The sequence below is a fragment of the Anser brachyrhynchus genome (assembly GCF_964034855.1).
Source record: "Anser brachyrhynchus genome assembly, chromosome: Z".
NCBI lineage: Eukaryota > Metazoa > Chordata > Aves > Anseriformes > Anatidae > Anser > Anser brachyrhynchus.
The window spans coordinates 58,339,830-58,363,580 of NC_137697.1; the positions used below are offsets into that span (position 1 = coordinate 58,339,830).

Here is a 23,751-nt window from a genome sequence, read left to right on the forward strand (position 1 = left end):
CAGTAATTCATGCTGAATTTGTTGAAAATACTGTAGTGTGAAAGTAAATTCAGCTTCAGATCTACAAAAAATATTTTCCATCAACTATGAAAAAGCACTTATTCTCTTTGTTTTGGTTGCATTCTTACAGATTGGTCAGAAATATATCAAGTAATCTAAATAATAGCATCCCTCCAAATTCAGGAATTTTCAGTGCTCATGCAAAGCTGTTCTTGGACAGTCAGAACGGATTGCAGATGTTTATGTGCAGAAAAGCTTGTGGCAGTGGCTGTCCACCCCATTAATGATGTAGTTCTGTGGACGGATACCTAAGACAGTAAATAATACTTCATCAGGACTTTAGGAAGAAGTGTTTGTAATGTTATCGTTCCTAATGAAAAGGTGGTTTGTGCTTTTGAGTGTGAACTTAAGAAGGCACTCTATTTACAATTTTAGATGACAACTTTATTTAGAAAGAGAAGGCAAGGGAGTTGTACTGTAGTCATCTTGTGCTCATTTGGTGCAACTTTAATGCATCATTTCTGTCAAATTACCTCACACTAATATAGGTCTCATCATTCGCATTAAGTTACTCTCCCATATTTAGCGTCTATCCATTTAAGAATATGCACATTGTACCAAACACAACAAAACGTGCAACAGTGAATAATCTCTATCATCAGGTGCCTCTAGAACAGGTGATTTCATCATTCAATACTTCACTAGTGAGGAATACATCTGCCCTTCCATCTCTCTCAAATAATCCCCTGTATATTCAAGAAAATCTGTTCAGACTAATATTGTCCTTATACACTAACGTCATATTACCAGGCACACCAAAGTCAGCATTAAGAGTAATTACATGTACAAAGAGACAACTAAAGTGCAAGAGCCTCTGGGATATATACTTTTTATTTATGTTACTGCAGAAGGTGATTACTGAAAGATTTTTTCTGCATGAAGATGAATAAAATGTTTTCATTAAGCTTCAGATGCTGCCCACTGCATTGCTTTTAAATAAAAATGCTCAATCTCTATACAGACAACAGCAAAGTAGTAAGCAAACTTAAAACACATTCCTTTAATATATCAAAATGTTTCCAAGGCAACATTATTAAAATTATACCACAGTTCCCAGTAACATCAAGCTTCATAAAGGAGGTGGTAGGGAAGCTTTATCCAGTTAAAGTTTAAGTGCTCTTCTTCTCTTCACCCAGTAAGTTCACTGTTGCTTTCTTGGCTGTAGAAAAATAAAAGTTAAAACTTAGCAGTGTCTTACAGACTTAAGCAGCTTATTTGCTGTAAGTAATAAGTGACAGAATAAGGAAACATGAAGAACATTATTTAAGATACCTGTTCAAGAATAATGATTCAGAAAGGGTCATGCCACAAAACTTCCAAGAGTAGTTGAGAAAGGCAGATCGTTTAAATACTCATAAGAACACTTCTTAAGTTGGTAAAAAGAAATCAGACTTCATATATTATTTGGGGAAAAATAGATTTAAGGTGATTTGAGGTATCTTATAAACATTTTTCCTTTCAAATGAAATTTAAGTAAAGTTTTACTTCAGCTAATTAATAAATTTCCTTTTCTCGTTCACGAAATTACCACCAGACATTTTGGAGTATACAGGCCCAGTTTCGAATGGAAGGCAACGAAAGCAAACATTAAGCAACTCCCGGCTGTGACAGAATTAGGATGTTATTCAATCAAATATGAATCTAAGAAATTTCTTCAAGAGTTGTCTCAGAATCCTTTGATTTCCAAAGGAATTAAAATTACAAAGTCTTATAGACAGGAAACCTCCACTTCAAACGCTGCTGTTTGCTTGAGTTGAAGGATTTGCTTTACTAGACAACTGTCAATTCTTCTGTACTGCCAGGTACTGGGGATGATGGTATTTTAGGATATACAAAAAAAAATATATATATATACACTGAAACAATAACTATATTTATGGAAAATACCTTGTGAGGATGTTCAGACCTGTCTCTAGAGAGAATTTTGATAGGATATGTATGTTGAGAAGATACACAAACTTCCACATTTGGAAAAAAAAATGCAAGCTGTTTCTTGCATTCATACAGTTTGTGCTTATTCTACCATAACTGTACTCCCAAAAAGTAAAATTCACTGTAGTCTTCTTTTCTTGACAGCTTCATCCAATCTAACTTCTCCATTTAAATTTACATAATAATCTTGTTTTTTCTCCCCCCAAACTGATTAATATTACCTTTAATATTAGAGCTGCAATTCCCCCGTCCCCCCCCCAAACTGATATTACCTTTAATACTAGAGCTGCAAAGGTAAATTCTTCCTACTCGGTGTGATCATTGAGTGGTCTTTTCCTCACCTTCTTTAGCGATGGTATCTGCAGTCTCTGCAGCCTTGTCTTTCAAATCTTTAACAACATTGTCCAGCTGAGCTTCATGCTTCAGGAAGAAAGGCCGGATGATTCGATGGTAGAGAAACTCTGCTCCGTTAGACGGACTGGGAGCCATGCACCACAACAGAAAGCCACACTACAGGGAACAAGAACATCTGTGTAAATGGAAGAGATGAACAGCAGACAAGGAGCAGTGCGCCTTCCTAACTTTGCCACAGACTGAAGTGTATTTAAAATGGTACATCATCGCCTTCGTTTCGTATGGTCACAGTCACATAAGTATGTGTATCGTTACAGTTTTGTGCCGTAAATCTTGATATTGGAATACCTTCTTGCATACTGATAGGATAAAGGCAGCAGGCTGTAGCAGTAAAGCTCATCTGGTAAAAAGTGTACGAAGACTGCATGTATTTTTTCTTTTTTCTAAGGTAGTATTACAAAAGCTGACTAGACAAAACAGTCTCTGGCTACTTCTGAACTATACGGCACAGGCATGACTGAAGGTCTAGTCCCTCAGTCCCTCCGATCCAGCTGAAACACATCCCTATCCACTCTGCTTCCTCACCTTGGCCATGCAGCGGGGGAAAAAATGGGTCTGTGTGCATTGCAGTGACACAATGAGAAGACATGGACAAGCTACACATCGCACACAGATAGGGTAATGCTTTAGGATAGCACAGTTTAGGTATAGCTTTTATACCACAATCTGCTCTCTGGAAAAAAGAAATCACCACCCCAGTGTGTGGAGTAATATTTCTGCATCTTAAAAGGGGGACTGTAAAGACAGCTGTTACGTATGTTACAAATACCTGTCTTCACCACTGAAGCACCTTTATTTGGCCTCAGTTCCACTGTCATATTCATTAGAAAGATGGCTATGCAAAACAAGATGAAAACATTTAAAGGACAAGAAGTGCCACAACTATATTTGCTTGAGCACTGAAAGTATCTATAAAATGATATTTCAGCAATAAAACTGCAAAAAAAAAAGCAAATTTTCTCAGCAATAGAACAATTCTTTCCAGACACAAGGAGAGTAATATTATTCGGTGTCAAAAGCCTCTCCAAAAAAATACAAACAGAACATCTCTTCACAGAAAACCACCTTTTCTTGAAAGACAAAACAAAACCACCCCAGCCTTGGCCAAAATGGGCATTTAAATGAAAATGATAATGCCGCTTTTCAATAATGTTGGCAAATAGGACTTATTTAAGTATTTTATATCTCAAAAGTTTTCTGGTTTTCACAGCAGTATCTCCAGCAGTCAAAGAAGTAGTGCACCTAAGTTTCAATGCATGCACTATGGCTTCTGAAAGTCATTTGAAAAATACAAGCAATTTCTTATTTATTCATGAGGTTTCCAGTACGCTGCATAGCACAAAAGCATTTCCTATAAATCAGTTCAATTACAGCATCCTTTCAGAGTACCACTGTGCCTACCTAGGCATTTTTGTCTCCTCTCCTTCCACTTACGCTTTTGATTTCCCACTGGAAAAATGCAAAGACGAAACCACACCCAGATATTTGTTTTGGTATCACAATCTTGTAAATAACAATTTGGCCACTACACAGTCATTGAAGTCATGACGGGTTATTTTAAAAGAAAGATTCTGATTTAACAAAAAGAAAAAAATAGAACCCTATTTGAATCATGAAAACTACATAGTGCTCTTCAGACTAGCCTTCCAAATATTTCAGTGTCTTCCCTCTGTCCTTCTTGGATAATGGATGTTGGGATTGACTTTTGGTAGGTTCTGCTCTCCAGCTCTTTTGGCTCTGTCTTTAATGCAATATACACCACAAAAAAACACATCAGTTGAAATAAACATCTTTAACCTATTGTTTCTGGAGAGACTGCAACTCCTTTTTCCTTGAAGGCACATTTTCCTTCTCCCGGCCCTGTAGAAAGCTACTGATGATATATTTAGTGTGGAAGAGAATTTCTTTTCAAAAAGGAACCCTGATTCCAGGGGATAATAACTGCAATGCACAGAAACTTTTGCCAAAGGCAGTTTACCATCCTTTTAGGCAAGCTCTAAGCTTTTATCTTTGAACTAGATAATAAAGGCAGGAAGTGCTGCAATACCTATTTTCAAAAGCTCCTATTATTTGGAATTTAATATAACATAAGGAATAAATAATAGCATCTTATATTGCATCTTTCACTAAAAGCTGAGAGTTATTCCATTTCCTTTAAAGAATAACTGGCCAATTAATAACAGCTATTTTACTTGTCTCAGTTGACACAGATGTTACATAGTTCTCCTTTGTTTTAGGAAATCCCTCACCTCTAAGTCCAACTTCCTTTGAAACAAAAGAAACTGAAATTTCCGTTTTCTTGCCTAGGAATAAAATTAGTCATATCGATTTTTACAGCTTTGCCCCAGTCTAGTGAAGAAAAAAAAATAAATATTTTACAGTTATAGATTTATTCTCAAACACCAATGACTATTGAAATGTATTGAAAAATGGTTATATACCTTTCCAAGAGGACACATACCAGATCTGGAAATCTCAGTCTTTTCAAAGCTTGAGAATGTCAGACTGCTAACTTAGTTTATTTTTCCCTTGTCTCTTGTGAGGCTGAAGTAACAAAAACTATTAATGTAAAGTGGTTTGTAAAAAAAGGTATACAAAGCATAGAGTGATTAAAGCGTTAACTGGAAAAAAAAATCACTGTATTCTTTGTGACTCTCCAGTCCAGCCATAGGAGGGAATGAAATTCATAATTGCACAGAGTGCAAAGGAGAGATCTCTGTCCTGAAGCATAGTCAGACTGCCACATTTGGCACATTACTACACTCACAGTGAAAACTCCTCCTACTTCATTTGACTTAATGCTTTGTAGAAGCAGTTTTCATAATACAGCCAATGTCATGTGTCTGACTGGAATTCTGTTCAGAAAGAGGATTTTATTATTTCATCAGGGAATTGCTAGTAAAGTCTGGAATCTCCTTGCTCCCAGTAATACTTTTAGGACAACCTCTACTACTTTCAATGGCCATAGTATTTTAATATCAGAACAACAACAAAAAGATCTTTAAATAATTAACAGAAGTATCAGAAAATAAACAGGTCTCATACACATGAAATTATGAGTTGCAAATGTGTCCTGTGTTTTAGATAAAGAAGTTGATTAATAAAAAATAGGCATTACAAAAAAAAAAGGCAGAACAACCACAAAACCCAAAAGAACTCAAAAGTTTTCTGCTAGCGAACCAAAGTGTATGAAAGTGTGGTAACACATATCAAAAGAATTCTTGAATATGCCTTTCACCCACATATGAAAACTCCTAGTATGCTTGAAAAGTCGGGGTCACAGAGGCTAGGCCCTGGACTTAGGAAAGTATGTGAGCAACTATGATCAGAGTCTCAGCCCTGCATGTTGAGGCATACAGGAATAATAAGTAGCTAAAACTCTGTTCAGACTGGACACTACAAGCTCTATCAAAAGAATATAAATATGCAAATTTAGCTTATTTATAAAACAAAAGCAAATTTGAAATTTGTATGTATGACTTATCTGGGCTTCTGTTTCATAAGATCATAAGAGACATAAAGACATCACGAACAGCACTACAAGAGGTTTTAGTTGCAGTAGACTGAAAATTAGAAGCTGCCAGCTTCCTCCTTTTCCCCACATTGAATATTTTCCATCCTCCCACCCAGTTAGCAGTGCTTTCTGATTCTTGGCCAACACCTTCCGTCTGCCTTCGTATCACAAAAGTATATCTCTCCTACCCACTGCTGACAGTAAATACTTGACTTGCATGTGCCTTTAGCAGTTATCATTGAAAGTTGCACATTTATTGTAATTGCTTCCTTCAGTTCTGCTTGCTTTTGCTGAACTGAGATAAGTATCTTACGTTTTTTGCCACTGCTACATGTAAATGTGGTATTTCTGATACAGGAGTATCACAGCCATCTGTTTGTTTCTTATTTGCTAGGTCAGCCTGAATTGCAATTGAATGCTCTTTAGAAAGAGTGCTATGCTGGCATGGAGAAATCATTGCCATGTTTTTACCACCAAGAAGTTAGAAAAGAAGCTCTGAAAACATTCCGTATGAATTCAGAACTGGAGACAACAGGTAAAGCTGTAACACTGCTCATCTGTAAGGTGAAGTTGGAGATGTGAAATAACTGTGTAAGAACAGATTCTTCCAGTGCCATACGCAATCCTTTTGGATCCTATTTTCAGGTCAGCTGAACTTGCATTTTCATTGCTATTTGGCTTGATCTTAATATATTAAAATGGTAAATCTTTCATTTATGTGTAGACCATAGTAAACTTCAAAATTAGCTTACTCTTTAAAACTTAAAAAGCAAACACATTAGCCTTAAAATAGTAAAAGAACTTTTCATTTTTGACTAAGGGGTAAAAAAGGGGGGAAGAGAGAATTAACTCTGTGAGACAGGCCTGATTTTTTTTTTTTAGGTTTGAAGCAGCAGTTCAAATGTGTGAGGGTGTTTTAGGGAGCTGGGGAATTAAATGTCTAAATGACTGTATGATTGGTGTCAGCTGAATATTCAAAAGGAAGAATGCAAAAGTAATGAATGTAACTGTAAAAGTAAAGAATGTAATTGAATCGTCTAAGTTCATTTTGTCTTTAAAATGCAGTGTTTCCTGGAAAAAACTATTTGGCAACATCAGACCTTACCGTTAAAACTGTAAATGCCCCTACCACAACAGCTGACAATCAAATCCTTTCAAGTACTTTGCAAAGGCTAAGCCAGGCTTACAAAGGTAGGAAAAAGAAGCAAGAGAACAGCAAGAGAACACAGAAGTTCTCTAGCTACAGTTCTGTAAGCTAAAGAAATAACTGTCCAGCAAGCTTCTACCCAAAAGCATACATGTTAATTGACTACCTCACAGAATAATTTAATGTTTGGAAGTTGACTGACAATACTGTCATACCGTATTTGACAAATGAAGATTGGAACACATCAAACAAATCACTGTCTGTAGTCAAACCCCACTACTAAATACACGTCAGCAACAAGCTCTTCTGATACTTTCCACTTCCTTTCAGGAAACTATATTTTACGAAAAATGAAGATTGTATGATTGAAACTATTTCTCATGTTGTAATTTCCTTCTTCGCTCCCAATAGCACAGAAGTTAATACTTCCTTTTGATGCCTTTGCAATTTAACTCTCCACTTCTACTAAAGCACTTGAAGCAGAAATGAAGCCACTCTAGATTTTACCAAGTGCTCTCATCTTGCCCAAATTTGCACCGCAGGCCACCTGTCTTCCCACTGGTTATCTCCATAGTCTCTTCTTTCCTAAAAAATAGCAGATCTTTCCCTGTTACCCACCACAACTTTCCCACTTGCCTTACAAAAACATCAGCTGTAAACAGATCACTTTCATAGAGCAAAATTAGTGTAACCAGCGTCTAAAAATAAGGTGTGACCCACGCACGACTCCAGAGGAGTCTGTTGACATCTATTCATTCTTGAAGACATTAAAGCAGTTATATCAAAGGTCTCATTTTAAGAAAAGGGGGTGAGTAAACTAAAATACCTTTAGCATGTAGTAGAAAGGGAACCAGGACAGGAAGATATCGGAGAAGAATTCTGCTATGCTGAAAACACCATACACAACCCAGTAAGTCAGCCACTGTGTGTCATCATCTTTGTTGGGACTTTCAATGGCCTTGATCCTGTAAGGAAAAAAAAAAAGCAAGGTAAGTAGATCAATAGCACTAGAGTCATCTATAATGGTGAAGTTTTTACATCTCAGGTTTATTGCTACGTGTGAATTCTCATAATTCAATTTCTCTATATCATCTACAGAAAAGACTTAAATGTTATCCATCACATGGACAGCGTGCCCAAGATCTCTGGATAGCAAAGCTTTTACCTAAACATATGACTTCAAAAAGAAGTGGCACCTGAGCTACTTCTAGCTCTGTGACTGCAAGAGAAACATGAACATCACCACCTACCAGGTGTGGGACAGGAAGAGAGGGGATCATCTTTGGCCAGTTCAGGATACGTTGAGGTATTCCTGACCAGAATACCATTGGACACAAAGGAGTACATGATCCACCTAACAGTCAACCTGAGTGCACCCAGCCCTGTGCTGTACATATTCCCTGGGTGTAGGATAACCCTCCCCAGCTAATGGTAACAAGGAAGCCTGCAGGCAGCTCCCACTCAGCACCAGCAATGACACCAACTATCTGCCCTCACCGGTATCTAAAAGGGACCAGAATGAGGTAACCCTGCCCAGGATTTTGAAGTGAATATCAAATATCTTTATTCATAATGTACGTGAGCTAAGTTCCTTTCTGAAAAGGCAGACTGTATGATTTGCTGTAACTGCTGGCAAGCACTTCGTCTACAGCAGCAGAGGCCGTATAAAGTAACCTCCCCCAAACACACACAGTGAGGACTACGTATCTGCATCCCCAACTGCTTTGCTCTTTAAATCCACTCCTGCAGAACTCACAAATCATGATGTAGGTTACAATATTAAGAACAGTGGAGAAACCTCAAGTAAAGTCTTGGGCTTTCCGCTTAATTATTAACTGGCTTTAAATCTCCAACTGCCAAGGGCATGCAAGTTCATAGAGTTTTAAAAATAGGGGGTTGAAAGAAAGATGCATGCATGTTTTCTTTAGTACAAGAAATGAAGTGGAGACTCTGGATCTTGCTCAGTTCTCGATTAGCACTATAAGAAGTTTTAGAAGGAAATGCCAGCGACCATAAGCCTGATAATATGAAGATTAAGAATATTAAAAAGCATTTGTCCTCTCCACTCATGCCATTGGATTAAAATTTGTATATTTGGTTTTAATTCTCTTATAATTTATTCCCTTAATATCAACTATACTGTTGCTGATGCAAGATCTGTGGGGTAAGTCAAAGGTGTAAAATTTTCTTTTAGACAGTAAGGAAGATTTTGAGATTTAGGGAGATTTACAAAACAGAAGGCACAAGGAGATGGCTATCTGTGAGCAGATTTCCCGGTTTGTGAACTGACAAGCCCTTCAGACTGTGTCACTTCCTAGCTCTGTAAGTTAAAATAAAAAAATCAACCATGTGACATGCTTTATGTTTCAGCAGAAGCACTGATAAACCCACCACACACTGAGAGATTTGGTGCAGCTACTGGACTGAATTACTTTGAGATGCAATAAGAGGATTTGACAATTAATTTATGCATCATCTGCACTAGTTTGCAGCTGGCCAGGGAGGTCCTTTGACGGGGACAGGAGCAGCCCTTGCCCTTCCCCACTACGCACGGTAAGGGGCTGTAATTCAGGTGCTGCATCAGCACAGCTGGAAAAGCAGGTTTTCTGCAGGTGGACTGCTGGAGGTCTGCTTGCTGCTTTTCCTGACAACACAGCGTCAGGAAACGCTGCCCAGGCAGCCTTCCCAATGGCATGCCAGCCTCCGGTGCCCCGGCATGTTCGGTACACCTGCACCTCTCAGTTATTGCAGTACCACAGGCTGAGGGTCCACTGAGAAAATACACTGGAGGTCAGGGGGATGGCTCCTGATGCGGGCTGTTTTCACGGTGTGGAACTACCTACTGAAGGAAAGAAAAGCAAAATCAACTAGCAGGGAAGTCAGAGTGCTGAACAAAGGGGTAAACGGAGGAGGGAAAGGAACATATGGCACCTTCTCACGGTTAAGTAAAACCTGCTGGGCATTAATTTTTCCAGTTACACTGGCAAGTTCTCCATTACTGACATATTGGGGAAGGCTTATCTTACCACAAAAAAACATGCTAGCTTGGTATTTGCGAGAGAACACTTGGCAGTGGAACTGCTAACAGTCTTGCTGTTTTCCACTCATTGTCTGAAGCTGTTGACAGATTTAGGGGGAGGCTGTTTAACTTTTGTTAGCATTATTAAAAATCATCCTAATGATGATGAAAATCAGTTTTCACTAAAAAATGTAGAACCTCCAATTCTGTGGCAAAGGGCAGATGACACATCGCTGTGTCAATATGGCATGCTTTAGTATCTTCTCTCCTGTAAAAATGGTTGGCCTGGAAGAGCTCCAAAAATGGGTGTGCTCCACTTGGACATTCACCATCTGCTCCTGCAGTTCCTTAAGCTGATACCTTGCCTAGTCAAACCAGAAAACACAAATTGACTGTCCCCATCTGAACCCAAAAGAAAGATCCCAAATAACAAGCAAACACGAGTTTCAGACTCACTAAGTTAAGGAGACATGCATTTTTCTCTACCTGCTAGGTATTCGTTATTTCTAAAGTATTTCAGCTTTGCAGGGATACTTATGTAAGATTTGCATATGCTCCTATCTACAATATATTCACTCATCTAAAAAGCCCAAGAAATGGCAGCCTTTGCTCCAAAGTATTCATGATCTCACTTGTGAGTTCTGCTAGCACCTAGAAAGAAGCATTGCTGATCTGGGAAGTCTCAGTTTGACTGTAAAGCTGTGAATCCTCAAAACTTGAAGAAGTACCTTGAAGAAATAAATGTGAATTTTTATAATTATGAGGAACTACTCCTGAGAGCATTACAGAAAAACATTTCAAAACACTACCACCCCTCGCAAGGACATGACACTAAATTAATATAAAAAAAGAAATGTATCTTAAGGCCTTCTAATGATAATGAATGCTGATGACATAAAGAATGAGCCGCGACCACAATCCTGTCTTTAAGCTTAGGAATCACAGGACCACTAATTGTTGGCGGAGAAAGGCTGCCTGCTAGCCTTGCCAAGCAAAAATCTAGTTCTCATTTGATCTTGAGAACTCTTACTTTCACTGGAGCTTATGTGCTATACATGGCACCCCACAGCTTTCCCAGTCTTCCTTCCGGTGCAAGGTGGTGGGAAGACATCTAAAGAATAAGGATTCCACAGAGGAGTGTCTGAACAAGACACTTTCATGGTCAGACTGTCACGAGTAGTAGTACTGCAAGTTGTCATTCACTGGTGTGGTTTAGTCAGCTGACATGCAACACTAAATCCACATATGCTGTTTTCTTGCACGCTGTAGAAAACAGCACAGCTACACTTCCCTCAGGTCTGATGCCTGGTCCAGGTATCATGGGACAAACTCATGGGGCTGACACCTACCACACCAAAGATGATAACAACCAACACCATCAGCTCAGAGGCAAGAACAAAAACTGCACCTGTTAGGAGGACGCCAGAATAATACCATTTAGTAGAAGGGAAGAAAGGAAAGAATGGAAATAGCAGAGCCATCAGTGACTCACCATTTTAACTGAAGTAAAGGAAAGGCAAGTATCTGATGAGCATTCTGCTTCATAACTGGAAATACGTCCTTGAGCTGAGAGTGCCAGTGCAAGCCCATAGAATAACATGTCCCTACCTAATAAAAGGACAACAGATAACCACATCCTCTGCTACTTACACACAATTTCAAAAGTAAGTCACAGAAAATATTTCTTAGTCAAGAACATGCAAGTACAATAAGTTATGTAGAGTATCTGAAGTGGTTTTTGTGTGTTTATAACTACACTCGTTTCAGCTGGAGAATTTCACCTTAATTGCACTGCACTTCAATAATTTATTCTGTAATTTATTACCTATTATCCTGCTATAATGTTCTGCACAACTAACTTTAGGAGATATATGTCCTACTTCAAGCCAAGGGCATTTTATTTTTCTTCATGTTAAATCATGACTCAGTCAGTGTGATACTCAAAATTCAATCTCCATCAGTAAGTGAAAACATACAGATCACACGATGCTGGCAGTACAGCCAACTTTAGGACGGCCTTCTTGTAATCTGTACACTGCACGAACAAGTCAATCAGTCTCAGTAGCATGTAACATTAAAGTCTCATAATGAAGGAAGAAGCATCCAAAGCCCATGCTTTCAAATTTACAAATGAATAAAAAAATAAAAATGGTAGTTTCATATCTTTTTTGTCTAATAATGATATGACTAAATTTCATGTTAGTTATGTGGAACAATCACACATCACAAAGGATTTTATTTGGTGCTTATATGCTAATTACAGAGGACTTTAATTATAGCCCCAAATAACTACTTACAGAATTTACACATGCAGGAGGAAGGAGCAGCCACTATGAACAGCTTCCAGTAGACTGGATGGCAAACATCACAGCCCAGTTTTTTTAAAAACAGGTATCTCTCCAGTACTCAGTATGACCTGCCATGAGCCAGCGTTGCAACTTGTGCAGACATATGGGGAGTGCACTGAAAGTGTCGTTTTTATCCACCCCTGTTCCCTGATAACCCGTCTAGCTGGTGATGCCAATGGGGATGAGATGAGGCTGCCGTGCTCTCCAGCAGCCCAGGGTTCACAGCGGCTGTGCAGCTACAGTCTCTGGACCATAGGTCAGTTTTGACTGCTTCTGTCATACAATCAGTCCAACTGGGCCACGTCTAGCATTAATTGGATTAAGTCTAACATCAGTGATTTGCCAAGTTGAGTTATTTCACTTAGAGCACCTGTCTCATTTTGACAAATGCCAGCTCCTTTCCAGGAAGAGGTTGTTACTCACCCCTGAATTATCTCCAGCATAGTAAATCATTGTTACAGTTAATTCATACATACAGTATTCATAGAATAAGCCTATTATAATTTTACCAGGAGATATAGGGGTTTTTTTTTTTGAGCTGAGTCCAGCTAGTAAGATGTGGAAGCCAGAAATTGAGAAAGAAATTCCAAAATTTATTACCTCGTGTCACTCAAAACTCTGCAGTTTACAAGGTGTACCTGATGACTCTTGTACAAATAAAGTTACAAGTTTAAGACAAAAGACAGACTACAGTATAAGAAATCTTTAGTGCATCGCAAACCATGTACCCGTCAACACATGTATTTCATAACCACACTGCATTGCTTAAACTAAACCCAGCCCCCGTGCTGTAGTTACAGAGGAGAGAAGCCATTCTGTGCATCCTTCCCTCAGTTTTCTAATCAGAGCTATACTGAATGAGTAGGCTGGCAAACATTGTGACTCCATTGCTAGGTTAACTTAAAAAAAACTTCAGAGAAATAAAAATTCCTTATATTTCTAAAGCTTATATTTACCAGTCTGTCTCAGCTCCTTACAGCAGTTTGCAGAGATTCAAAACCAATTTACTTTTAGCTATCTAGACACCTCTGTGGGATCAACACTCCACTGTAACACAAGACTTCCTAAGCTCAGTGACTCCCTGCCATCCTCATTTCAGACCCCCCTTGGCAGGTTGCCTCTGAAACTTCTGGCATCACTGCAGTGAAGCCAGTACCTGTGTCAGTACCTGCTTTATCATTTTTTCTTCTCCATTTTCATCCATCAGCTAAAAGCCTTCCATCTTCCATACTTCTTCCTCCATACCATCTCTACTAGTAGAGTAATACATTTGCAGATACTGAAAACATATCCCTGCCAAATACTCTGCAGCAGTTATGTAAGTGCAGGTCTACCATCGCCCCTCTCCTAATTCTGTGTATCCAGAAGATGGCAGCAGGCAACCTCATGAAGTATAGGAAAGGTATTTGTTGTCCACGAAAAGACAGATATAATTAGGAGGCAACACACCAAATGGAGGCAAAACAACATGACAGCGGTACAAAGCGTTCTACCTTCATTTCTTCAAAGAGAAGTGGAGACAGAGGCAAAAAAGCGGAGCAGAGGCCGCTCTCCCCACCCATGAGGAGAGTTCTACAGCTTATGTTAAATAAGCATAAGGCTAGGTTCCTCAAAAAAAAAAAAAAAAAGAGGCAGCAGTTCTGTCATTTCATTACTCTGTTTATTCCTGTCCCACTCTCCTCTGGAGCAAGTATTTGTAGGGCCACGTGATGGATCAGTTCCCCACTTCCAACCTGGGCTAAAACCAGCTCCCCACACACACTCCCACACCCACAGGCTCTTTTTGGCTGGGATTAACATAGATCAGTGCCTCAATCCAGGCTGTCAAACCATTACGCTGCTGCTCGTCCCACCCCGCAGGCCAGGTGATGCAGGTGGAGCTGCGCAGCAGGAGCTCCAGCAGACTCCCCCGCTGTGCTCTAGAAGATGTCCACGTACCCTCTCTGGAAGAAGGATTTGCTCCACTGCCAGCCTTAACACAGGCAAGAGAAGTCACTGCAGGCTTTAGCAGAGCTCCCATGTGCACGAATCCTCAGAATAAGCTTTACCAGCCTTACTACTGGCTGTGCTTGTCCGCATGAGCAGTTAGACCAGTATCAACACTCCGTCTCCTAGAGCCTAAAAGGCCCTGTTTCAGTAACCTCCAATTTCACTTTTTATTACAGGAGTCTTTCAGGTTGTCTTTCCTCAAGGTTATGACAAGGAAGACAATGACTGTGTGGCCAGGGAGCTTACGAAAAAGCCAAATCCTACCTGCAAAATACAGACATGCTGCATTTCCACCAGAAGATACCACTGGCTGGCAATCTGCAGTGCTGCTGGCACCTTCTGTACTTGTGACAGACAATTTTGTTTGAGGACAAATGTATTTCATATTCTTTGATTGTCTCTCCACAGCTGTTACTTTTTAGCGTATAGGCACAGAGATCAAAAAGAGTTGTTGTTACCCTGAGGAGAAGAAGTCATCCTCTACTATATGTTTACAACAATACAGAAAGAATAAAAATTACATTTCCTTGTCAACATATAGTGCACTGTGGAGACTGTATTTTACGCATAATTTTGTTACAGCTCTAAAATTGCTTTTCTGTTCTGTTTACCATGATATTGGCCAATGAATTACAGGGGGGCCTTAAATTACCTAAATGTGCAATTAAGCACAAAATGGTGCAACATTTTCAGACTTGATTCTCAAAGCAACTGGAGTTTCGGATGGAAAAATCTTGCTGTTGTAAGGTGATCACTGTGCAAGTACTTTTTAAATTAGAAAGCAAGTTACATAGATCCTAGGGTTTTAATTACTGAAAGTAATTTTAAAAATTGATTCATCAGGGAGTAGGAAAGGGATTCGAGTTTCAGACTTAGAGGAATAGCTTCTGGGTTCAGGTCTCTGCAAATCCTCCAGATTCCTTTCTGAGTGCAGTGCCAGCTACTTAACTGTGTATAACATTCTGTCATTTCTTTTTCAAAATTTTTAAGTTTTAACTAATGTTCACAGATCCTCACATGAGAGATTGCATTTTTCTTCTTATGAGCTGAAGACAGCTTCATTAACCTCGTCCAAAAATCGTGTATTTTGCTCACTGTATACTCACTGACAAGTAGGCTGCTGTCCTTTTGGGATAGCAAGGTGTGACCAACTCCCCTCCAACAGTCTCAGAGCTGTGGGGAATGCCTTTTACAGCATAACTAGAACACATGACTGCAACAACAGAGGCAAACAAGAACAGCAACTAACAATAATCCACATTTTTTTAATCCGTTTGACTCCACCTTCTTCGACACTTAGGATCAGCAATGTTACACATTAAATTTCAGAAGCATTGTGACTCAGCAGGCGAAAGCATAGTTTAAGAAAGTATTTTAGCAAACCCAGTGGTGTAATCCTAACTATCCCACTAACAACTGCATTCCTAACATCAGCTAAGTTGCTAGAGATTACTGCACTAAAGAGAATTAGTGCATGCAATAGTGTATTTCTAGACTAAGAAAATGGTAAAATGCCTTCATTTATGTCTCACACACATCTGCATTCCCTTAAAATAGTGTCTATATAAGTTATAAACTAGTAACCTTCCAAGGAGTTTAATTTGCATTGTGGACCCACCTGTGGAACAAAGGTCTTTAACTTTTTAACCTAAATTTAAAATGTGGAAGAAAAATTCCAATGTATCTACATTTGTTGTAATGTTAGAGTCACTCTTGCATCTAACAACTTGCTATCTCTAGAAATCAAAGCACGCCATTTCCCTACTTAACAGATACACAGCTTTTGTTTTAAACACAGCACTCTAAAATCTGAAAGACAAAAAAAACAAGCATGTTTCAGATGAACTGACTTGGCAGAACATACGCCAAAAAATATACACCTTTTAAAGTTTGAAACTCCATGGAAAGAGTGTCATCTGAGAAAGTGGACAGCTTAAGTGTAGTCAGATTTGGAAACTTTCTGCTTAACTTTACTCTGAGCACTGCAGATCTCATTAGATACATCAGTTCTCTCAAAACAGTTTTATAAAGCAACAGCACAACATTGCTTGTGAATGTAAATATACCATGCAGAATTTTCCATTAAGTAAAAAGTAAGCATTCTTCTCAAAATTTGTTATGAGAAAGCAAATTTACTGTCCTAGCTCTCATGAAATACACAATTTTACATTTTTAAGCATCTTTGACCAAAAAAAGCACCATTCCTATTTCAGTGGTATGGAACATGCAAAGAAACCAGGAGACAGGCTCAGGTTCACGACGATACTTAAGTAAGACTTGAATTGCATGTTTACACCTCTTTGCAATCAGAATAGATTGTTTCCTGTTTCTAAAGTGCCTCAAGAAGCACTTAAATAGTAAAAACAGCTAAACTGAAGTAACAGCATAAAATTAGCCAAAGCAGAAGGAGGAATGATTGTACTGTATTGCTCTTCTCCCCTGAAGACACCAGTAATAAGTTCAGACATTTTACTGCCCAGAGCTATTTTCATCTTAGCCATGCTTAAACCAAACATGACAGCACTTCTGAAATTTCAGTAAATCCTTTGCACGCGTTTCTGAGTCATCAGGGGCTCCCTTCCTGCTTGCACTCTCTAATTTGTCTGAGGCAGCTAACTACCATGGACTATGGGTGGGGCTGTGCTTAAACAGGCTAGATCTGGAAAATTTAGAAAAGCAGTGAGATACTGGCAACATTACTAAGTACTGGCCGGACTCACCCCTTCCATCTACTAGACTGAGTATCGCCTTGTGCAGTTAAAGCTCACTGAATGCATAAAAGGTTGTTGCTATCATCTGTGTTGAACTTCAAATGCTGGCCTACTGCAAACACAAAAGCCTGCAAATGAGTAGTAGATTTCAACTTAAAAATAATTACTTTTTTTAATCACAGAGCACCGCACAGGATTTGAGGGAATAACGCCAGGATTTTATGACTAACTTTAACCCAGATTGTCTGATGTTCTGGGCGATAGCCAAATAAGCTCTCCTTGGAAAACTACTGCTTAATTTTGCGTATGTTAAGAGCCTTGTGGGTGTTGACATGGCATAGAAGACTTGGATTTGAGGAAGCATGGAATCATAGCACGGTTTGGGTTGGAAGGGACCTTCAAGACCACCCAGTTCCAACCCCCCTGCCACGGGCAGGACACCTCCCACCAGACCAGATTCCTCAAAGAAGAGCCAAGAAGACTGTGTGTGACAAATTATCGTGCATGGCTGCTTTGTGCACAAACACAACACGGACTTGCACAAAGCCAAGCCAAAGATGAACATTAAAGGGGGGGAAGGAGAAGGGAAGAAGCCGTGCCCACCTGAAACCACCTTGTGCCTTGGCCAGTGCTGGCAGCATGGGGACATGGTGGGCACACCCCACCAGCCCAGTCTCACTGGTGGCTACAGCCCTCAGCACCACGCCAGGAAAATTCACATCTGCTGCACAGCGCACACTGCCACAGAGCAAAGAGAATGGTGCTAAGGAAAGAAAATAAACTACAGAACTACACAAGGCACGGTGGGCAGCTGTGAAACTGCCAAGGCTTTGCCTGTGAGCAGACTGAACTCTGAGTGGAGCACCTCTGGGCTGTTTTTTTTTTTTTTCAAATACACTTTCTTTCAGGCAAGCAAAGAGATGATCGGTAACTACTGTGACCAAGGTAATCCAAAACTAAAATCCTAACAGAAGAGAGCTGGAACATGCCTAGCAGGTCTCTCATCAGTAGTAGCCTGTTGGCTGTTTTAAGCAGCCATAAGAACAGGAGATGATCTCTATTGCAGAACACACCCATCCCACCACTTAATTCTACCACCAGTCTTTTCTACTGAATAATTAGTTATTTCTCATTTTAAACTATTCAGACAATCATATCACAAAAACGACACACTGATCTACATCACAACAGAGGACAGTAAGTTAACTGGGGAAAGACAGTCTGTGTTTTCTCTTTCAGTACTCTTCTGATCTTATTCACATGTGGACCCATTGCTGACATGCTTGTGTGAACATCAAATTAATTCCCTCTGTTATACATTCTGTTGATGGCTGTGTTCTCTGACCTCTTCCAGGAGGCACAGCTTTAACAGATGTACAGTTTACGTGGCAAGGTTTTAGCAGCAGGGTGCTGCAGGGGTGGCCTCTGTGAGCAGAGCCCAGCAGCCGCCCCATGTCAGAGCAGAGCCAGCTCCAGCTGCTCCAAAAGGGACCCACTACTGGCCAGAGAGCAACAATATTTGGGCCTCTGGAAGAGCAGAGTTAAGGAAGGGAAAAAAAAACCTGCTGGGCAACAGCAGCTGGGAGAGAGGAGTGAGAGATTGTGAGAGAAGCAGCCCTGTAGCCCCCCAGGTCAGTGCAGCAGGAGGTGCTCCAGGCACACAGCAGCAGTTCCCCTGCGGCCTGTGGAGAGGCCCCTGGTGGAGCAGGCTGTCCCCCTGCAGCCCATGGGTCCCACATGGAGCAGATCTCCACGCTGCAGCCCCCCCCGTGGAGGAGCCCCCGCTGGAGCAGGTGGATGTGGCCTGGAGGAGGCTGCGGCCCATGGAGAGCCCCCGCAGGAGCAGGCCCCGGGCCGGAGCTGCAGCCCGTGGAGAGGAGCCCACGCAGGAGCAGGGGGTCTGGGGGGAGCTGCCGCCCACCCGTGGGGGACCCGTGCTGGAGCAGTTTGCTCCTGGGGGATGGATGGACCCTGTGCTACGGAGCCATGTGGGAGCTGTTCTTGAAGAGCTGCTGCCTGTGGGCAGCCCCCTCAGGCTCAGTTCGGGAAGGACGGCATCCCATGGGAGGGACCCCACGTGGAGCAGGTGCACAGCATAAGGAGGAAGGAGCAGCACAGACAAAGAGCTGTGGATGACCACAACACCCATTCCCTGTGCTGCTCAGGGGTGCAGGATGAGGTAGCAGAGTCAGGAGCGAAGTTGAACCTGCAAAGAAGGTGGTGTTGAGGGAAGGTGTTCTTATTTTTTTATTTCTCACTATCCTACTTTGTTACTAATAAGCAATAAATTAATCTTCCCCAAGTCAAGCCTGTTTTGTCCACTCACCAATTACTCTAATTACTATCACGATCTCCTTGTCCTCAGCTCAACCCTTGAATGTTTCCATTGTATTTTCTCACGTCTTGCAGAGGAAGGTAGGTGAGAGAGCAGGGTAGCACCCACCTGTTGACCAGACAGGGTTAAACCACCACAGCACACTTGAGGGTGTTCTCAACCAATGAAAAAAGCTGAAATCTGTTTTCTACCCAATGCTAGGAAGCAAGTCTCACTAGTACTGACATTTCATATAGGGGGCTCTTCAGTTGTCTTTTCAAAAAGGAACAGACTAAAGAGAAGTGAGGACAACCACACTGGCTGCAGCTCGTTGTGCTTTAGGCCCACTAGCAGAAGGAACAGGACTCAACAGCACCCCAACTACAGTACGGGATCAAAGCTGTGGAAAGGAAACTGGAATCACTCTAGTAACTCAGCTGTAGCTTTCCATGGCTCAGCCCTACATTAAGATATCTACCCTTAGGTAGATAAGGAGCATGGCATGGTAGTGCCAGGACAAAAAGAAACCCATACAGTGGAAGACAGGCAATGTCTTTCAAGTAAAACCAAACAGGTTTTAGGTTTGGTTAGGCAGCCCATGCATAGCAGCAGACTGAAATCCATCTCAGGAGAAAGCACACATATCCTGGCCTGTTGCTCCCCGGCTGATCCCATAACCACGTACAGACTTGCAAGGGCAACTGTGCCTGTCCTGAGTTCACATGCCTTCCCCAAAAAGGGGAAATGGAACGGGACCATGAAAATGCATGCTAGCGTATTCCTTCCCACATCTTCTCTGCACTCTTGCTGGGCTGCTGGCTCTGTGGGCAGAACATTGTACAGGCGAAAATGCAAAGCAACATCTCTGCACTTGGGAAGGGAGGTAAGGGCACCCATCTTGTCAGCATGCTACTTCACAGGCTAACACCTCTCCACAGGATGCCACTAAGAAGTGTATGCCCCTGGCATACTGCACACTGTGCTATATAAGTGAGATTATCATCTCAGATTATAATTTTATCCTAAAAATGTTTCCACGTTAAAAAGATACACAAAGGGAAAGCATTAAGTGAGCATGAATCAGAAAAGCCAGAATTGGCACTGTATTCATGTGCATGGTATTCATGCTTTTTTTTGTTTGTTCACATATTTTAATTAAGATTTGTAGTCAAGGACAATGGCCAATGCACCCATTACAAAAACAGACAAAAAAACCTCACAGTACTAACACTGATGAGGTAAATTTTCAAGCTACGGTACACTTAAAACTACCTGCACACAGAAGGGTAGACACTCTACAAAAAGATAAAATAATTTTTCCAGATTTGTACAAAAAAAAAAAAACACGGGAAGAAAGAAAACCCACACTATTTGTATTTGATTTGCTACTGTCTTGCCTCCACAGCTTTAAGAGCTCTATTATCTGTTTATTCATCCCAACTGCATACAGGCAGATTTAAAATCTGATCTCAAACAAGCGTAAGACTTTAAGTAGCCTTTCACAAAGTAATTATAAAAATTTAATAGTTGCCTAACTCAGGCACAAAATAGTACATAAATGTATTTCCTATTCAACTATTTAAAAGTTTTACAGTATTTAAACATTTCCATTTTCAGATTTTAACTTAAAAAAATCAATTATAAATTGCCTTATAAAAAATAAGGCTTGTATTCCCCCCAAGTTGTTCTCAACCTATTATCTCCTAAATTAGTGCACACCAGTAACACTATTTAGAAAAGCACTGCTTAGTTTCAAGCATCATAACCATAAGGCATTTCAAAATACGGGTTTAATCTCATATGAGTCTAAAACTAAGTTGATCTCCCACACTCGGAAAACAAGAGAAGGAGCAAGCAAAGCAACGTATTTTTAATTACCCAGAAGCTAATTGCCAGATAACACATTTTTAAAAGCCGCTGACTGTATTTAAGCGGTTACATAAGAGGCAAGCACTGTGTTTCAACAACATAACATTAAAGCTGGGAAGGACTTCCATTTTATGAACACAGTATGCTACACAGAAGGTTTTGTTTAGTAAACCTCGAAAGTGTTTTGCAACCTACTGACGTCTTACCTAATGGGAAAACCATTTTGTTCTAGTAATTTGACAGTATAATGCCAATGAAAGGATACCAGCTACTTTTATAAACAGAACATCCACAAGGGCTTTCCTGAACTGTCCTTTGAAAGACAAAATAATTTTTAAGACTATAACTCTCAAGAGGAGCTCCAAAGCCTACCTCTCCATCTTCTCCTCTGCTAGGCTGTTTTGCAGAAAGCATTGCTCCTTAATGCGGCTTCCTCTGTGCATGGTGCTTTGCATTAAACACATGCTGACACCGCACCGCTGCCCTCCTGCGTACCTGGGAGCTCACTCTGCTAAAAACAGCGGTGTGAGCTTTAGCCAGTGCCACCACAGCAGCGGATTCTCTCCCCCGCTAGGAGCAGCAGCTAAGGCATAGCGACCCAGCCTACCTCCGGAGATGGCACAGCCAGGAAGCCAAGGAGGAAACATACCGCACTGTGGGTGCAGATTTTCAAGCATGAAGGCTGCTCAGCACCTGCCAGCCCATGACACAACACCTGCCAGGCGGGCACAGTATTGTTCTTGAGGCAACACCCGGCGGCCCAGCAGCAAGCAGGTGGGAAAGAGCAGCCACATTTCGGAGCACAGTCCTCGAGGACCGCCAGGGCTGAGAGCCTGCCACCGGGTCCCTCCCCGGCGTAACGGGGACAGCCGTCGCGGCGCCCTCCTCGCATCCCCCGCTCCCCCCGACACTCACGACACGTATGCAGGGTATCCGAAACCGATGATGTTGCAGAGCAGCGAGGCACCGTATCCGATCACCAGGTACACGGCCACCGCCCCGAGGAGAGCTGCGGAGAGACAAGAGGAAGGGGGGGGGGGGGGGGGAAGGCAACGTTACCGGCGGCGGGGGCAGCCCGCGGGGCGCCGCGGCAGCGCGGCCCGGGCGGGCGCTCACCTGCGGCGCTGAAGGGGTACATGGCGCAGCGGAGGGGCGAGGCGCTGCCCCGGCGGCTTCCCGAGGGGGGCGGCCCGGGGGAAGAGGCGGAGGAGCGGGACAGGGCGCGGCCGCAGCCGCCGCTAAGCCGCCCTCTCGCCGCCGGCCGGCGAGGCGGCCCCCCCCCAGTCCCCGAGCGCCGCGGGACGTGCCGGCGGCAGGCGGTCGGCGCTCACCGATGGCGATGTAGGAGCGGTCGATGCCGGTCTTGCTCTCGATGCGCTCGAGCGCGGCGGTCATGCAGTTCTTCTCGTGCAGGAACCGGTCGAAGCGCTGCCTCATGGCCGCCGTCATGGTGAGGGTGCCCGCTCCTCAGCCCGACGCAGCCGCGGGCGTGTGGCCGACGAGGGACTGGCTCAGCGTCTGGCACCACCCGCACACGGCCGCGACGGGGCCAGGAGGAGGAGGCACGGCGACCAGGCCGGGCGCCACGCCACCGCCCGGCCCTGCCCTCCCCGCGGGGAGGCGGGGCGCCATCTTACACCGCCCCTCCCTCGGCGCCCCTCAGCGTCGCAAAATGGAGGGCGGTGGGCACCCGGCTCACCCGGAGTCCCGATATCGGCTCCTGGGTGGGGTGTTCGGGGTTTACACGCGAGTTGTGAATCTGCTGCGAAAATAAACTCGGGGAGCACTAGGGCCCGCACCGCAGTTGTCCTGCATGGCTGGTACCAGTCATGGAAAATCGCGTGAGGAAATCTGACCAAAAGGTTAAAAACTGTGGTGTGCGTTGTGAGTGACTGCAGGTGTTACGGGACGAGTAAAAGTCACTGAACTTCCCGGTGGGAACCGAAATGATGTTGAAGGGCTGAGAAAATGTGGTTCCGCTGCTCCCCAAAAGCTATGTGGCTACGTGGAACTCTGTGGCTCATAGCTGTAACCGTACCCGAGGATTTATGGTGTGCATAATCTTACCAACTAAATTTAATTTATTGGGTATGACATCGTCTTGGAAACTTCCTTAGCTGTGCTGACTCGTCCCAGCAACCCATCTGCATCTGACTCAGCATTACAGCTAGTAACATACACTCCTTATGCCTTCAAATCTGCATTACACGTAGGCATGCTGGAACACTAATTTGCCTTAGTTTTTTCTTTTCTCCTCTATTCACCTGAGAAAAATTCAATGTAAATTGCACATTATCCTTTTATGCTGTCTTTGTTCTGGGGAAATGCCTCTTGCATGGAATTAAAAACATTTTTTCTTACTGTTAAGATAGAGTTTCTTCTTTCAGGCAGCTGTCATTAAAGGCAGGAATGAGGAGAAATGGAGAATAATCAT

General features: G+C 42.1%; 1 protein-coding gene across 2 annotated transcripts; it reads right to left on the minus strand.

Moving 5' to 3' along the window:
* Window positions 1-422: 422 nt before the first annotated feature.
* On the minus strand, window positions 423-22,956 carry REEP5 (receptor accessory protein 5). Of its 2 annotated transcripts, none has more exons than XM_080572849.1 (5): window positions 22,649-22,956; window positions 22,233-22,326; window positions 7,894-8,032; window positions 2,334-2,502; window positions 423-1,219 (listed from the first exon to the last, which is right to left on the minus strand). In XM_080572849.1, the coding sequence occupies exons 1-5, from the start codon at window positions 22,764-22,766 to the stop codon at window positions 1,170-1,172; spliced, it is 570 nt and encodes a 189-aa protein (XP_080428975.1). In that variant the 5' UTR covers window positions 22,767-22,956; the 3' UTR covers window positions 423-1,169. The 2 variants fall into 2 exon arrangements, with proteins under 2 accessions (XP_080428975.1, XP_080428976.1); XM_080572850.1 differs by having other exon boundaries at window positions 2,265-2,502; window positions 22,649-22,934.
* Between the last annotated feature and the right edge of the window lie 795 nt (window positions 22,957-23,751).

Bases quoted from the DNA above. Each gene is read 5' to 3' on its own strand.
- REEP5 (XM_080572849.1), bottom strand. From the start codon at position 22,766: ATGACGGCGGCCATGAGGCAGCGCTTCGACCGGTTCCTGCACGAGAAG. The intron at 8,033-22,232 runs GTGAGTGTCGGG...TTTTCCTTACAG, and splicing joins GGATACCCTGCATACGTGTC to GATCAAGGCCATTGAAAGTC. The intron at 2,503-7,893 runs GTATTTTAGTTT...TGTTCCCTGTAG, and splicing joins CTTTCTACTACATGCTAAAG to TGTGGCTTTCTGTTGTGGTG.